This window comes from Nicotiana tomentosiformis, chromosome 2, assembly GCF_000390325.3.
Source record: "Nicotiana tomentosiformis chromosome 2, ASM39032v3, whole genome shotgun sequence".
NCBI classification, from domain to species: domain Eukaryota; kingdom Viridiplantae; phylum Streptophyta; class Magnoliopsida; order Solanales; family Solanaceae; genus Nicotiana; species Nicotiana tomentosiformis.
Window position 1 is genome coordinate 174,059,370 of NC_090813.1, and position 16,059 is coordinate 174,075,428.

The 16,059-nt window shown below is 39.4% G+C and overlaps 1 protein-coding gene across 1 annotated transcript; it reads right to left on the reverse strand.

Annotated features, from left to right (window-relative positions):
• Positions 1-1,231: 1,231 nt before the first annotated feature.
• LOC104117281 (elongation factor 1-alpha-like) lies at positions 1,232-4,031 on the reverse strand. The gene is made up of 3 exons (XM_009628311.4): positions 3,885-4,031; positions 2,545-3,019; positions 1,232-2,452 (listed from the first exon to the last, which is right to left on the reverse strand). Exons 2-3 carry the CDS (start codon positions 3,004-3,006, stop codon positions 1,571-1,573), a joined length of 1,344 nt encoding a protein of 447 aa, XP_009626606.1. The 5' UTR covers positions 3,007-3,019; positions 3,885-4,031; the 3' UTR covers positions 1,232-1,570.
• Positions 4,032-16,059: the final 12,028 nt, after the last annotated feature.

The following is a 16,059-nucleotide window of genomic DNA, read 5'->3' on the forward strand; positions in this document are numbered from 1 at the left end:
GTTTAGAACAATTTTTAAAAAATATAATAATGATATTTTGCGGATTTTACAAAAATATAGGCAAAATCTATGGCCAAACATGTGTTTGCCAAATAAAATCCAAATTTATTTCGACAAAATCTATGGCCAAATAAGTCCTTAATCTTAACTCACAGAAGGCAAAGAGTAGAAAATTTTAAAAAGCTCAAATTAAGTACTCTAGGCAACATAAATAGCAAAAATCCTGAGCTGCCGTGGAAAACCAAGGCACCTCCTCAACACAATGAAGACAGACTCAAAGTCAAGCTCACCACCGCCTGTCAAGTACCCAGTTCTGAGAACGGCCACCTAACATACAAGGCAGAGAACCAGAACCTAAAAGCAAAGACAAAACTATAACAGAACTAAATAAAACAGAGTCTACATAACACACTTGACGATAATAGATAGCACTGGAAATACTAGCATTTCACTTTTTCTTCTGGGCGGCCTTGGTGAATTTTGAATTAACAACTACTTGTGTGTATCCTTTTTTGTTCAATAAAACAGAAAAATCTTGAATTTTCCCATCTTTCGCTCAATAAACCTTGTGTGTGTCCTTTTTTGTTCAATCAAGAAAATGCAACTATCTACAAAAAAAAAACTCTCAATCCAACTATGGCTCCCACTGTGCCTCAGTATGAACATTGTTCAACTATTTTATCCTCAAAAGTTTTTAAATTTATGACTAAGCAAGAATTCACCACGACTTATATTCTAGTATACAAGTCTTTATCACTTAAAACTGTTCTGTCAAAAAAGGTATGCTCTTAAAACAAACTTCACGTATTATCACTAAATAGTTCAACTTCCAGTAAATTTTAATAACCAAAAAAATAATTTTGTCCTTAGCAAATTACTGAACAAAATTTTCACTTTGTAAGCAACAACAAAAGATAAACCCTACAAAGAAAAGAAAAACAGAACGAAACATTAACAACTACTTCCTTTGACAAAGGTAACAAAACCTAGAAGTATTTGCCAAGGTGAATGATTAGGTAATAATCCATCATAGTATGAGACGATTCTACCGGGGAAAAAAGTCCAACGAAGTTGAATCTACTGCAAAAACAATTATGATTCTCCTATGGAGATTTAGGAGAATCATAATTAGCTCACAATCTTTATACTATATCAGCAACATTAAGATAAATAAGCTGCTGCTAAAAAAAGACAGACACACGAAGGCCCTACTATTAAATAAGATTGAGGAGAACAGACAAAAGTGACATGTTGTGATATAAAACTTGCTCAAAATTCACAAAGTTAAACAAGTTCATTAATTCACCGACTAAAGCTCGTCACAAAATGTGATATAAAACCAGGCAAAGAAATAACCACCAAAGAGCTATTGTCATTGCCCATCAAGCAATTTGGCTCGGGACCAAATTGCTCAATTACTCCACTATCCTCAAAAGAGGCTAGAGAACCATGACAATAGCTTCTTGAGCCATATCCAGCACTGGTTAAATGTCCAAAACAAAATTGGAAAAAAATGAAGCAAATAAACAAAACTAGTTCATCCAAGCAGAATCCCATCAAAAGCACAACCTCACTTCTTCTTCTGAGCAGCTTTGGTCACCTTGGCACCGGTTGGGTCCTTCTTGTCGACATTCTTGATGACACCAACAGCAACAGTCTGACGCATGTCCCTCACAGCAAAACGACCCAATGGTGGGTACTCAGAGAAGGTCTCAACAACCATAGGCTTGGTAGGAATCATCTTAACCATACCAGCATCGCCATTCTTCAAGAACTTAGGCTCCTTCTCAAGTTCCTTACCAGAACGTCTGTCGATCTTGGTCAAGATCTCAGCGAACTTGACAGCAATGTGGGAAGTGTGGCAGTCGAGAACTGGTGCATATCCATTTCCAATCTGACCAGGATGATTCATGATGATGACCTGGGAGGTGAAACTGGCAGCCCCTTTGGCTGGGTCATCCTTGGAGTTTGAGGCAACATAACCACGCTTGAGATCCTTAACAGCAACATTCTTAACATTGAACCCAACATTGTCACCAGGGAGTGCCTCCTGGAGAGCTTCGTGGTGCATCTCTACAGACTTGACTTCAGTTGTCAGACCAGTAGGCCCAAAGGTCACAAGCATACCAGGCTTGAGGACACCTGTTTCAACACGACCAACAGGGACAGTACCAATACCACCAATCTTGTAAACGTCCTGAAGTGGAAGACGTAGGGGTTTGTCTGTGGGCCTCTTGGGCTCATTAATCTGGTCAAGAGCCTCAAGGAGGGTTGGCCCCTTGTACCAGTCAAGGTTGGTAGACCTCTCAATCATATTGTCCCCCTCGAAACCAGAGATGGGGACAAAGGGAATCTTGTCAGGGTTGTAACCAACCTTCTTGAGGTAGGAAGAAACTTCCTTCACAATTTCATCATACCTAGCCTTGGAGTACTTGGGGGTGGTAGCATCCATCTGCACAAGGCACAAAACAACAGATTTAGCAAAACATGTCATGCTTCTTGTTAAAATAGTAATCAATATCAAACTATTGATAAAAGTAAAACCTTGTTGCAGCAGCAAATCATTTGCTTGACACCAAGGGTGAAAGCAAGCAATGCATGCTCACGGGTCTGACCATCCTTGGAAATACCAGCTTCAAAACCACCAGTGGTGGAGTCAATAATAAGAACAGCACAATCAGCCTGGGAAGTACCAGTGATCATGTTCTTGATAAAGTCCCTGTGTCCGGGGGCATCAATCACAGTGCAGTAGTACTTAGTGGTCTCAAACTTCCACAAGGCAATATCAATGGTGATACCACGCTCGCGTTCAGCCTTAAGCTTGTCAAGCACCCAGGCATACTTGAATGACCTCTTGTTCATCTCAGCAGCTTCCTTCTCAAACCTCTCAATAACACGCTTGTCAATACCACCAAGCTTGTAGATCAAGTGACCAGTGGTGGTCGACTTTCCAGAGTCGACGTGGCCAATGACCACAATGTTGATGTGAACCTTCTCTTTACCCATGATTCCTTAGAAACTGAAGATCATCACAAGAACAGAAAACCAAGAATTAAATTTTGATAGCCATAGAGACCAAAATAATTTCTACAAAGAAACAAACATTCAATTAGACTCTTGGCTGTTCTCTTTGTTATTGAAATATGTGAAACTTAATCTAGACCACGTAATACGTAAATTTTGGGGGTGGTATGAGGGACCATGAAAAAATTTATCTTTTTCTGTTTGATTATGAGAGAACATTTTCAAAGGAAAGGATGTTCCAGGAATGTATTCCATAGACAGAATTCATTTTCCTTTTCAACTATTCTTACTGTTACTCCACATCACTTCAACAAAACAATCAGCCATTATCAACAATCTGGACGTCTATACTATCAACCTTTCACAACTTCTTAGCAAAATAGTTCAGTTACAAATCAAACAAATAATAAAAAGGAAAACTTTTCTATCATACCAAACGTACTACAGTATATAGTTTCCAATAGCCGCAGATTCATAATTCAATTGACTTTCAAGTATATACATTATAAATAACTTCTTTTAAACCATCAACAGATCTGAATCCATGTGTAGCAAATCAAATCGAATTTACCAATTATAAATTCACATAACATTAGTTCAAATCTAATATACAAAAACAAAAAGACAATACCACAACACGAAATTAAGAAATGGAAGCACTATAAACATCAACTTACAAAGTTATTATATCAATTAAATAGTAAACAAAAACAGATAAATCTCATAATTCAAACATAAGAAAAAACTTCACAAGGTAATTAGACTGTTTTCAATAAATCACTGACAAAACACAAATTAGAATACAATTGATTTGTATGACTATATATAAATAATAGGCAGAAAAATAGAACAGATCTAACCTTTAGAAGACGAAAAGAAAGGACGAGAGAGCTTCGCTAAAACCCTGGCTGCGCAGAACAAATGAAGCGAAGCGTTAGGGTTTGGGAAATGCACCGAGTGACGTTATTATATCTCAGAAACCGGGTTGGGCTTTTTGGGCCCCCACTGTATTAGATTTCCGTAAATATGTTCATCTTTTCTCTATTTATCCGAATAAAGTTTGTAGTACAAAACCAGAAGGGCAAAATTTATTAGATTTTGAGATGTGGCCAAAATCTATATCTATATATCTATATCTATCTATCTATATTATTATTTATATCTATCTATCTATCTATATTATTATAAAAGCACAAATAATTTATGCTAAATATTAGATGACTAAAATATCCTCGAAACTTTGATAGACTTTTATGCCCTTAATATTTTGAGTTAAAGGTGGATATAATTGTAATATTTCAAATATATTACCCAAGAATAAAATTCTTTCCAGATTAAAACTCCACATATGACGACATCAAATTCCTACTCTACCAATACCTAGAACTGTTAAAACAACTACAACTGGTAAAGTTGGAAATAATTATGAATTTGGATAAACACTATACTTGTCACGATAAACAACTTGAATAAAAACTAATATGAAATATTATTGCATTCTTTAACCGACTTATAATAAAACTATTATAATTTATATAAATACTAAATTTATATTGGGATTTATTAAAAAAATAACATAAATTAATTTAAATTTTATTTAGGCCATTAACCCAAAATAAAACTAAACAAGACATATGAAAATGGGCTTTTAGCCTAATGTCTTAAGTCTGCCAGCACCCAAAAAGAATAGACCAATTTTAAGTGGACCCTTAGACCATGACATGTAATTTAATAAAGCATTTAAAATGGCCTTTAGCCCAGTTTTAAGAAACCTGTCAATAAAAATAAGAGGCCTGAGTAGCCGCTTAAAACCCATTCACTAGTTCTGTGTGCGGGCCTAATTTTGAACCTTTTTTTTAATTATTAAATTAGTAAATCAAATTAAAAAAAGAAAACCCTAGTCTTCTTCTTCTATTTTGTTTCACAACCGCCACTTTGACAGAGAAAGAGACCATTGTTTCCTCTCTTCTTTTCCTCTCTATGCCATGGTCACCAGAGCACCAAGTTCCAACAGTCCCCCTCCCCCCCCCCCCCCCTTTTTTTGAAGTTTTGAAAAGAAGAACCGACTATCTTCTTGATAAAAAAAAATTAAACACTGGTTTGAAACATTAATTCAAACTTGTGTATGAACTTTATTTACCTAATTGCACACAGATTAAAAAAAACGATACATAGATTCAAATTTACACAAAAAAAGAACTGACATCTATGGTTTTATTTATTTATTTCTTTATCAGATCCGAAAAGTTATTTCATTGAACTGATAAAAAAATATAATACAACAGATTAAGCAATCAATTGTATAGAGAACGTTCAAAATTATACATATACACGATGTTCTAGATTCACACATAAATTTATATATATATATATATATATATATATATATATATATATATATATATATATATCCGGACGAGAAAATCAGCTTATGGCTATGATACCAATGTAGAAAAACGCGATAATCTAAACATATTAGATAGCGCGTAAATCGTAAAACGAGAACTTACTTGTTCGCGTAGCGAAAGCGGAAAAAACGGATGAACCGTGACTGGAATTATTGGTCGGCGGTGGTTGTCACGGTGTATTGGAGCAACTCCCAATTTCACAGTTTAAACCCTTGTTTAGATTGAGAGAAAGAGAGAGCGCGTGGAAAAATAATGCTCAGAGTATATCTTTAGTGTACACAGTAAGTATACTTATATAGGGGTTATTAGGGTTACAGTAATTACTAAAATTATTGTGTTTTACCCTAGTGGGTCCTAAGAGCACCCCTTATGAGTGGACTATATTTCCTACAAATACTAATAAAAAGAAGAAACATATTTTCTGATTTTGTGAAAGTAAAAGGGTCTAATTACACGAGAATGCGGAAGCTAGTACTATAAAATTTGCAACATCACAAACAAAGGATGAAAAACGTAAGCTCCAGTAAATAAAAAAAAACGTCATGTAAGAGTCGTTAGTAGAAGTTAGAACGCGATAATATGCTTACTTGTATAGGACTTTGGGAGAACTCTCTAGATATTTTTATTGTTTAATAAAAGGTAATATGCCAAGAGAAAATTAAAGATGATCATACTAGAGATCAATATCATTATTCGACAGTGGCATAAAATAAATTAAACAAAAGCGAGAGAGATATTAATCACACCAGTATGTACGAATTTGTAACGATTCGGCCGGTCGTTTTATGTATTGTAGCTTCGTTTCCCTACTTATTGCCTCTTCTATTTCATTTGTGGCTATGTGTCTTGCTAGGGTGATTAGATCATTTCCAGGAAAGTTTCGTAGTGAATTGGGACACTTAGTCCTAAAGTTGGAAGCTTAAGTTGGAAGAGTTGACCGGAATTTGACTTTTATGTAGGCGACTTAAGAATGATGTTTGATGATTTCAATAGCTCCGTATGGTAATTTTGGACTTAGGTGTATGTCCGGATATGAATTTGGAGGTTCGTAAGTTGATTTGATGATTTTTGGTGAAAGTTGGAAAGTCGAAGGTTTGGAAGATTGAGAGGTTTCACCGAGATTTGATTTTGTTGATATTGAGTTCGATTTTTAGTTATGGGAATTGGAATATGTATGTTGTGTCGTTTAGGACTAGTGTGCAAAATTTGAGATCATTCGGAGTTGATTTGATATGGTTTAACATGAGTTTTAGAAGCTGAAAGTTCATTAGTTTCATTAGGCTTGAATTGGGGTGCGATTTATGGTTTTGATATTGTTTGATCTGATTTGAGGCTCCAAGTAAGTCTGTATTGTGCTTTAGGACTTGTTGGTGTGTTTGGATGGGGTCCCGGGGGACTCCAGTGTAGTTCAGATTGAGTTCGGACTCATTTTGAACATAGAGAAATTGTTGAAGGAAATATGTCTTCTGGTATTTTTGAACTTACGGTGGGATTGGCCGCAGGTGCGGCCTCTTGTACATAGATGCGAGGTTGGCTTAGCTGGGGGAATGGTCGCAGATGCGTAAAGTATTCCGCAGAAGAAAATGCGCTTATGCGAGGGAGGGTTTGCAAGAGAAGAGTTTGGCTGGAGCTGGGAGGAGCGCATGTGCGAGGTATTTTCCGATCGATGATCAGCAGAAGCGGATGGACAGATGGACTAGGATTCACCCCTACCTTTGGGGTGTGAGCGGTCAGAGGACACCCTGGATTTCATTGACCAGTGCAAGGATAGACTCCGGAATATGGGTATATTGGATTCCAACAGGGTGGACTTCACCACTTTCAGTTTGAGGGCAAGGCCCATAGATGGCAGCATGCTTATCTTCTTAGCAGGCCAATAGGTTCACCTCCCTTGATATGGGATCGATTTACACATCTGTTCTTGGAGAAGTATATACCACCTTCAGAGAGGTAGGAGCTTCGAGGTCAGTTTGAGCGACTCCGTCAGGGTCACATGTCTGCCGCCGACTATGAGGCCAGATTCACTGACTTGTCTCGCCATGCAACCATTATACTTCCCACAGATGCAGAGAGGGTGCGGAGATTCATTGCAGGTCTGAACCTTGAGATTCAAGTACCTATGGTCCTAGAGGCAGAGATGGGGACTTTTTTTCTTCAGGTTGTGGATATAGCTCGGAGGATCGAGAGAATTCGCAACCGCAGTGGAGAATTTGCACAGAGGGACAAGCGGCCCCGGCAGTTTGGAGAATTCAGTGGCGCCCCACCTAGGGGCAGAGGTCAGTTCATGAGGGGTCAGCCCAGCAGGCCCATGCAGTCAGCACCACTTCCTGCTTAGAGTGCTCCACCACGACCCTATTTCAGTGCCATTCCAGAGAGTACTTACAGCCCGCCAGCTATTCAGGGTTCCTCCAGCGGGTATTCATGCCATCAGGGTAAGAATTTAGGTTAGCAGTCCACCATTCCGAGGGGTTGTTTCGAGTGCGGGGATTTTGGCCACGTGAAGAGGTTTTGTCCTAGACTTCGGGGCAAGGCTGAGCAACAGGACTATTGGCCCATGATTACCGCGCCAGCTGCCGCACGAGTCGTCCAGCCGCCTAGAGGCGGAGGGCAAGTGGGTAGTGGTCGTCCTAGAGGTGAAGGCCAACCTGGTGGCGCTCCAACTAAGTTCTATTCCTTTCCAGCCAGACCAGATGCAGTGGCCTCAGATGCCGTGATCACAGGTATTATTTCTGTCTGTGGTAGGCATGCTACTGTACTATTTAATCCATGATCTACATATTCATATGTTTCATCTCTGTTTGCTCATTTTCTGGGTGTTCCTCGCAAGTCCTTAGGTACTCCTTTATATGTATCCATGCTAGTAGGCGATTCACTTGTTGTGGATCGAATTTACCTGACTTGTATCGTGACTTTTTGTGGTTTTGAGACTAGAGCGGATCTTCTATTGCTTGATATGACCAAGTTTGAGGTCATCCTAGGCATGGACTGGTTGTCTCCATATCATGATGTCCTTGATTACTATGCCAAAACTGTTACCTTGGCGATACCACAGTTGCCTAGATTGGAATGGAAATATTCATCTGTTAGTGCATCTAGTCGGGTTATCTCTTTCCTGAAACCTCGACACATGGTCGAGAAGGTTTGTTTGGCTTATCTAGCTTATGCTCAGGATAGTGCTTCAGAGAATCCGACGATTGATTCAGTGCCTGTGGTACTGGAGTTCTCCGATGTATTTCCTTCTAATCTACCAGGCATGCCACCAGATCGTGATATCGATTTCTGTATTTATTTGGCTCTAGGTACCCAGCCTATCTCTATTCCACCATACCTCATGGCTCCGAAAGAGTTGAAGGAGTTGAAGGAACAACTTGAGGAGTTGTTAGCGAAGGGGTTCGTCAAATCGAGTGTGTCGCCTTGGGGTGCGCCGGTGTTGTTCGTGAAGAAGAAGGATGGGACTATGCGGTTATGCATTGATTACCGCTAGTTGAATAAAGTTACCATTAAGAACAAGTGCCCGTTGCCGTGTATTGATGATTTGTTTGACCAGTTGCATGGTGCTAGAGTATTCTCTAAGATCGACTTGAGGTCGGGGTATCATCAGTTGAAGATTCGTGCTTTGGATGTTCTGAAGATGGCCTTCCAGACTAGATATGGTCGCTATGAGTTTTTAGTGATGTCCTTCGGCTTGACTAACGCCTCGGCGTCGTTTATGGATTTGATGAACCGAGTGTTCAGGTCGTATCTTTATTCTTTTATCATTGTCTTCATTGATGACATATTGATCTACTCGCGTAGTATGGAGGAGCACGAGCAACATTTGAGAGTTGTGCTTCAAACCTTACGGGAATAGAAGTTATATGCTAAGTTCTCCAAGTGCGAGTTCTGGTTAGATTCTGTGGCATTCTTGGGGCATGTTGTATCAGGCGAGGGTATTAAGGTAGATCCTAGGAAGATCGAGGTAGTACAGAGTTGGCCTCGTCCTACCACAACAACCGAGATCATAAGCTTTTTGGGGTTAGCAGGTTATTATCGCCGGTTTGTGGATGGCTTCTTATCTATTGCAGGACCTTTGAATAGATTGACCCAGAAGGGTGCTCTGTTCAGATGGTCCGATGGTTGTGAGGCAATCTTTCAGAAGCTTAAGACCGCATTGACTACAACATCGGTGTTAGTGCTGCTTTCCGGTTCAGGGATGTATACTGTATATTGCGACGTTTCATGCGTTGGTCTGGGTTGTGTATTAATGCAGGAGGGGCGAGTTATTACATATGCTTCACGTTAGCTGAAGCCCCACGAGAAGAATTACCCCGTACATGATTTGGAGTTGGCTGCGATAGTTCATGCTCTCAAGATCTGGAGGCATTACCTTTATGGGGTGTCCTGTGAGGTTTACACCGATCATCGTAGATTGCAACATTTGTTCAAGCAGATGGATCTCAATTTGAGGCAGCACAAGTGGCTTGAGTTACTAAAGGACTGATATTATCATACTTTATCTTCCGGGCAAGGCGAATATGGTTACGGATGCCTTGAGCAGAAAGGCTGAGAGTATTGGGAGTTTGACATTCATTTCAGCAGAGGAGAGGCCATTGGCTTTAGATATTCAGTCCTTGGCTAACAGACTTGTGAGGTTGGATATTTCTGAGCCTAGTCAAGTTCTTACGTGCGTAGTGGCTCAGTCTTCATTACTTGAGCAGATCAAGGATCGCACTTGTTGGTTCTCAGAGAGACGGTACTACAGGGTGGTTCCAAGGAGGTTACTATCGGTGAGGATGAGGTTCTGCGGCTCTAGGGTCGCCTATGTGTTCCTAATATTGATGGCTTGAGGGAGAAGATTCTAGACGAGGCACATAATTCTCAGTATTCTATTCATCCAGGTACTATGAAAATATATCGACCTGAGGCAGCATTATTGGTGGCGACGGATGAAGAAGGACACATTTGAGTACGTAGCGAGGTGCCTAAATTGCCAGCAGGTTAAGTGTGAGTACCAGAGGCCAGGTGGCCTACTTAGCAGATGGTTATACCTGAGTGAAAATGGGAGCATATTACTATGGACTTTGTAGTTGGGTTGCCACGGACTTTGAGGAAGTTTGATGCAGTTTGGGTCTTTATCGACAGGCTGACCAAGTCGGTTATGACTACGTATTCTTTAGAGAAATTGGCCCAGACTTACATTCAGAAGATTGTTCTATTGCATAGTGTACCTGTTTCCATCATTTCAGATAGAGGCCCTTAGTTCACTTCGCATTTCTGGAGAGCAGTTCAGAGCGAGTTGGGTACCCAGGTAGAGCTCAGCACAACTTTTCATCCGCAGACCGACAGACAGTCAGAACGGACAGTTCAGATTCTGGAGGATATGCTTAGAGCATGTGTCATAGACTTTGGAGGGCAGTGAGATAGATTCTTACCCTTGGCCGAGTTTGCTTACAACAACAGTTATCAGTCCAACATCGAGATGGCTCGATTTGAGGCTTTATATGGTCGGCGATGTCGTTCGCCCATCGGATGGTTTGAGCCCGGCGAGGCTAAGTTATATGGCACTGATTTAGTGAAGGATGCCTTGGAGAAGGTAAAGTTGATTCAGGAGCGACTTCGCACAACACAGTCCAGGCAGAAGAGTTAGTGGATCAAAAGGCGCGTGATCTATCATTTATGGTGGATGAGAAGGTTCTCTTGAAAGTTTCGCCGATGAAGGGGATCATGAGATTTGTGAAGAAGGGCAAGTTGAGCCCACGATTTATTGGCCCATTTGAGGTGTTGTGGCGGGTTGGGGAGGTTGCTTATGAGCTTTCTTTGCCTCCCAGTCTATCGGGAGTTCATCCGGTCTTCCATGTGTCTATGTTACGGAGGTATCATGCCAACATGTCGCACGTGATAGATTATTGCACGATTCAGCTAGATGAGAGTTTGTGTTATGAAGAGGAGCCAGTTGCCATTATAGACAGGTAGGTTCGCCAGTTGAGGTCCAAGAAGATTATTGCGGTGAAGGTCCAGTGGAGGGGTCAACTAGTTGAGGAAGCGACTTGGGAGGCCGAGGAGGATATGAAGGAGCAGATATCCGCACTTATTCAGCACTCCAGGTATGATTCTAGACCCGTTACGAGGATAAACATTTGTTTAAGAGGTGGAAAATGTAACGACCCGACCAGTCATTTTACTTTCTGAATCCTTGTTCCCCTAATTAAGACTCGTCGTATGTCCTTTTACGGTTTTATGACTTGCGGGGATGGTTGGTTTAGGTTTGGAAGGGTTCGGGTTGAAATCGAAACACTTAGTTCCTTAATAGGGGCCTAAGTGGCCAAGTATGACTTGAGTTAACATTTTGAGTAAACGACCTCAGAACCGGGATTTGAAGGTTCCAATAGGTTTGTATGATGATTTTGGACTTGGAAGCGTGTTCAAATGTTGATTCGGAGGTCCGTAGATCGTTTTCGACTTGAATTGGCAAAAGTTAAAGGTTTGGAAAGTTGAGAAGTTTGACCGGGAGTTTTCTTTATTGATATCGGGGTTGGATTTTGATTTTGAAAGTTGAAATAGGTATGTTATGCCATTTATGACTTGTACGCAAAATTTAGCGTCATTCCGAGTTGATTTGTTAGGAATCGGACGTGCGGATGTGTTTATGGAAGTTCTTGAGTTTTATGATTGAATTTATGCGTTTTGGCATCCGATTTGTGATTTTAGAGGTTATTTTTATGATTTGATCGTGCGAGCGAGTTAGTGTTATGTTTCAGGCTGGTTTGTGTGATTGGACAGGGTCTAGGGGGCGTTTCGGATGTGTTTACGTTGTGTCACGCTCTTATTTGATGTTTCACCGTCATTTTCTTGGGTATAAATGATACTATATTGAGAAAACGACTTTTGATTTGTGATTTGATTAAACCATTAGATCTGTATCGTAATTACGGAGTCATAGCAACAAGAATCATCAAATTCCAATATCGTATGAGAGAGTTATGCCCATTTTCCCGTCAGAAAAGATTGCTGGTGTTGTTGATGCTCAGGTACTGCAATTGCGAACATTCTTCGCAATTGCGAAGATTGTAGATTTTTGCCTTGATTTGCAATTGCGAACATTTGTTCGCAATTGCAAAGCTTGCTAGTTCACAATTGCGAACATTTGTCCGCAATTGCGAAGCATGTAGATTTTTTCCTTGGTTCGCAATTGCGAATATTTTTTCACAATTGCAAAGTTTGTAGATTTTTCTTTGGTTAGTAATTGCGAACACTTGTCCGCAATTGTGAGGGTTCACAAATGTGAAACATGTGTCGCAAATGCGACATCTGCTTAAAAGGGCTGGGAGACGGGATTCTGGAGACATTCTCTCATTTTTGAAACCCTAGGCTCGGTGGAGGACGATTTTGAAGAGGGATTTTCATCTACAATCTTTGGGTAAGTGATTTTGTTCAATTTCCAACTATTTTACATGATTATACATGGGATTTAACATCAAAATTAGGAGAATCAAAGTGAAATTTTAAGAAACTTTAGCTATGTTTTTAGAAATGAGAATTTGAGTGTTGAGAGTCGATCTGAACTCGGACTTTTAAATAAAATGCATGTATGGACTCGTGAGGTTATGAGTAACATTTATTTACAAATATTTTCGGAATCCGGGCATGTGTGCCCCGGGGCAAAATTTTAGAATCATCCAATTTGGGTTGGGTAATTACTCTAATAACTAAATTATGAACTTTTGAGTATATATTGATTAAATTATGCAATATTTGACTAGTTTCATATTGTTCGACATCGATTTGGGGCTTTTAGAGTTGACTAGTAGACCGGAAGTGAGCTTGGAAACGAGGTAAGTCTCTTGCCTAACCTTGTAAGAGGGAACTCATCCCCTTAGGTATATCTTGTTGTGTATTACTTGTGTGGGGATTTACGTACGCACTGTTTGACAAGAGTCCGTACGTAGCTATATTCCATGAGGTGTCCAAGTAGACTTAGATCCACATCATGCCTTTAATTGTACTATTTTGTTTATTATGCATATTAATTGTCTTGAATAGAGATGAGACTAGGGATTTAAAAGTTTCAATTATTGACTTAGCCTTCTTATTTTGGAAAATGGAGGAATACTTAATAACTATGAAAAATCCATGTCCTCGCGCGTCGTAAGTACTTCTGCGAGCGAGGTAAACTTCTCTACTCTAATGGGATCGGACCATTCGCCTTGGCAGTATAGTAACACCACTCTTATAGGATCGGGTCATTCGCCCCGGCAGTATGATTGTCGCGCCCCTTTTCTCGTGAAAGCGGGTTTCAACGTGTGACAACTCTTTTAAATGAGGTATTAAAAGAGAAGAGTCGTCGCCTAACGGTTTAAGGTGCGTTAGGGCACCTATTTGCAAGTAACTATGTTTTGACTAGTCAACGTCACCAAAGATCGGGTAAGGGCTAAAATTACCTCGAAGAGAAGGTGTTAGGCACTCTTCAAGGTCCACAACCGTGGGTCCCGACCGAACTTTAAACTATGTGGATTATGTAATTAGGCTAGATGATCAAATAAATAAAGAGAAATTAGAAGTTGAAAAGTCTTATTAAAACATATGAGGATCGGTACAAATCTTAGTATGACTATAAGGATACAACTACATTGGTCTATATTAAACGACTAAGTATGGGTGTCAAGTATGTAAAGAAAGGGGGGTCCTAGGTTTCTTTAGTCTAAAGGATCACCCCATGCAACATAAATAATACTTCGCAACTTCCTTTAGGTAGGAGTTGCTCATATTATTCAACGGGCATAAACTATCATCTCTAGCTACCCGATTACTATGTTGAAGTTATTTACCTAAAAGCTTTCTAATTCAATTCTAAGTCATACCCTATGTGTGCACTACCCGTCCCATGCCTATGGTCCAGGAGGCTTTGGACCTACTATTTGGGTGGTTCTAGAATTTATTTAGGTTGCTCAAAAAATGATAAAACTAAGCGATATTCAAAACAGATAGGACTTCACATAAAGACAATTAAAGGCCCAAGTTAGCCTCCACACATAACAACAAATGCACGATGGCAGATTTATGGTTATGTAGTAGACGATTTCAAAATTAAAACATATTTGGGTTATTAAATCCTATAGGCATGGTTCTTATGTGATTCTGATTAATATTATCTAGACAGTATTACGACGTATAGGCCAGTTAAAGCATCACAAGTCTTATAGGCATGATTTCTAATTGTTTATGCGATGAGGCAGTGAAGCGATATGAGTTACCAGATTACTAGTGCTGATTTTATAAGCATGCTTCTTAGGCAAGCGTCAATGTCCTATAGGCATGGTTTCTAATAGTTGAGATATGTTTTATATAATTATCCCTACAGGCATGTCGTCTAAGTATGATAATAACAAAATGACTAATTAATTGATTAGAATCTATAGTCATGATAACTAAAGGAGCAGCGCACTAAAAGCAATAGAAGTAATTAATTGATCGATTAATTAAAAACCTATAGACATGGTATATAGATGGGCATTAACAAACATGTGTTATTCATCCTATAGACATGTTGTCTAAGTGTTGAATAGAAGACATGGAAACAATGCAGCAATTATTTGAGTCGATATATTTTGACAAGTTAAATGAAGTGTGTGTGTGTGAGTCCTATACACATGATTTCTATTGATGTGCAGAAATCGAGCAAGTTTAACAAAATAACACAGAAAGCACTTAGACCCTATAGACATATTTTCTATTGATGTGCAGAAATAGAGCAAGTTTAACAAAATAGCACATAAAGCACTTAGACCCTATAGGCATATTTTCTATTGATGTGGATAAATAGAGCAAGTTTAACAAAATAGCACATACAACACTTAGACTCTATAGGCATATTTTCTACCCTTTCATGCAAATATTGGAATACCCCAGCCCCCTTTTATTAACTTCCCTATCATTCGACTTTACAAGTTATTACAGACCATATTGAATGATTACAGACCCAAACATGAATACATAATAACCCAGCAACACATCTGGGCCTTCAAACAGGCTTAGAACTTCATATGGGCTGCAGGTCAAAATTCCAAATGGAGACAGCGCATCCCTGACTTTCAGTACCACGACAGGTCCAACATACCAAGCTCAAATAAATGACTTACGTTACCCAAATGGATGCCAAGTTCAGCCATACAAGCGACAAACTATTTATAGAATTAACTGGACATCTTAGACACTTAATTCTTAAAGCTATAGCTAACAACATCCCTAGTTAAGACATATAAATAGGACTAGGCTAGATTGAAGGCACACAAGATACATATGAGGCAAGTTTAGGCTTGTAATTCCAGAAAGAAAGCTTAAGATTGACAGAATTGACCACTATAGGATAATGAACCATTCCAAAAAGAGTTGCAAAGTAAAGCATGATCCAAAATTAGCCTAAAGGACTTTACACATAAGAGCTTTACATGAAGGTCTAGCAGAATCAAGGATAGGAACAAGTGAAATAGTAGTCTACACATAGAAATTCTAACATGGAGCCTAGTGAGCATAACAAATAGACTAGTGGGCATAGTCTACAATGGTTGACAAACAAACACATAGGAAGACTTAACATGCTGAGCATCAGTCGTAATACCAAAGTTCAGAAACATTGCCAAAATTAACAGGA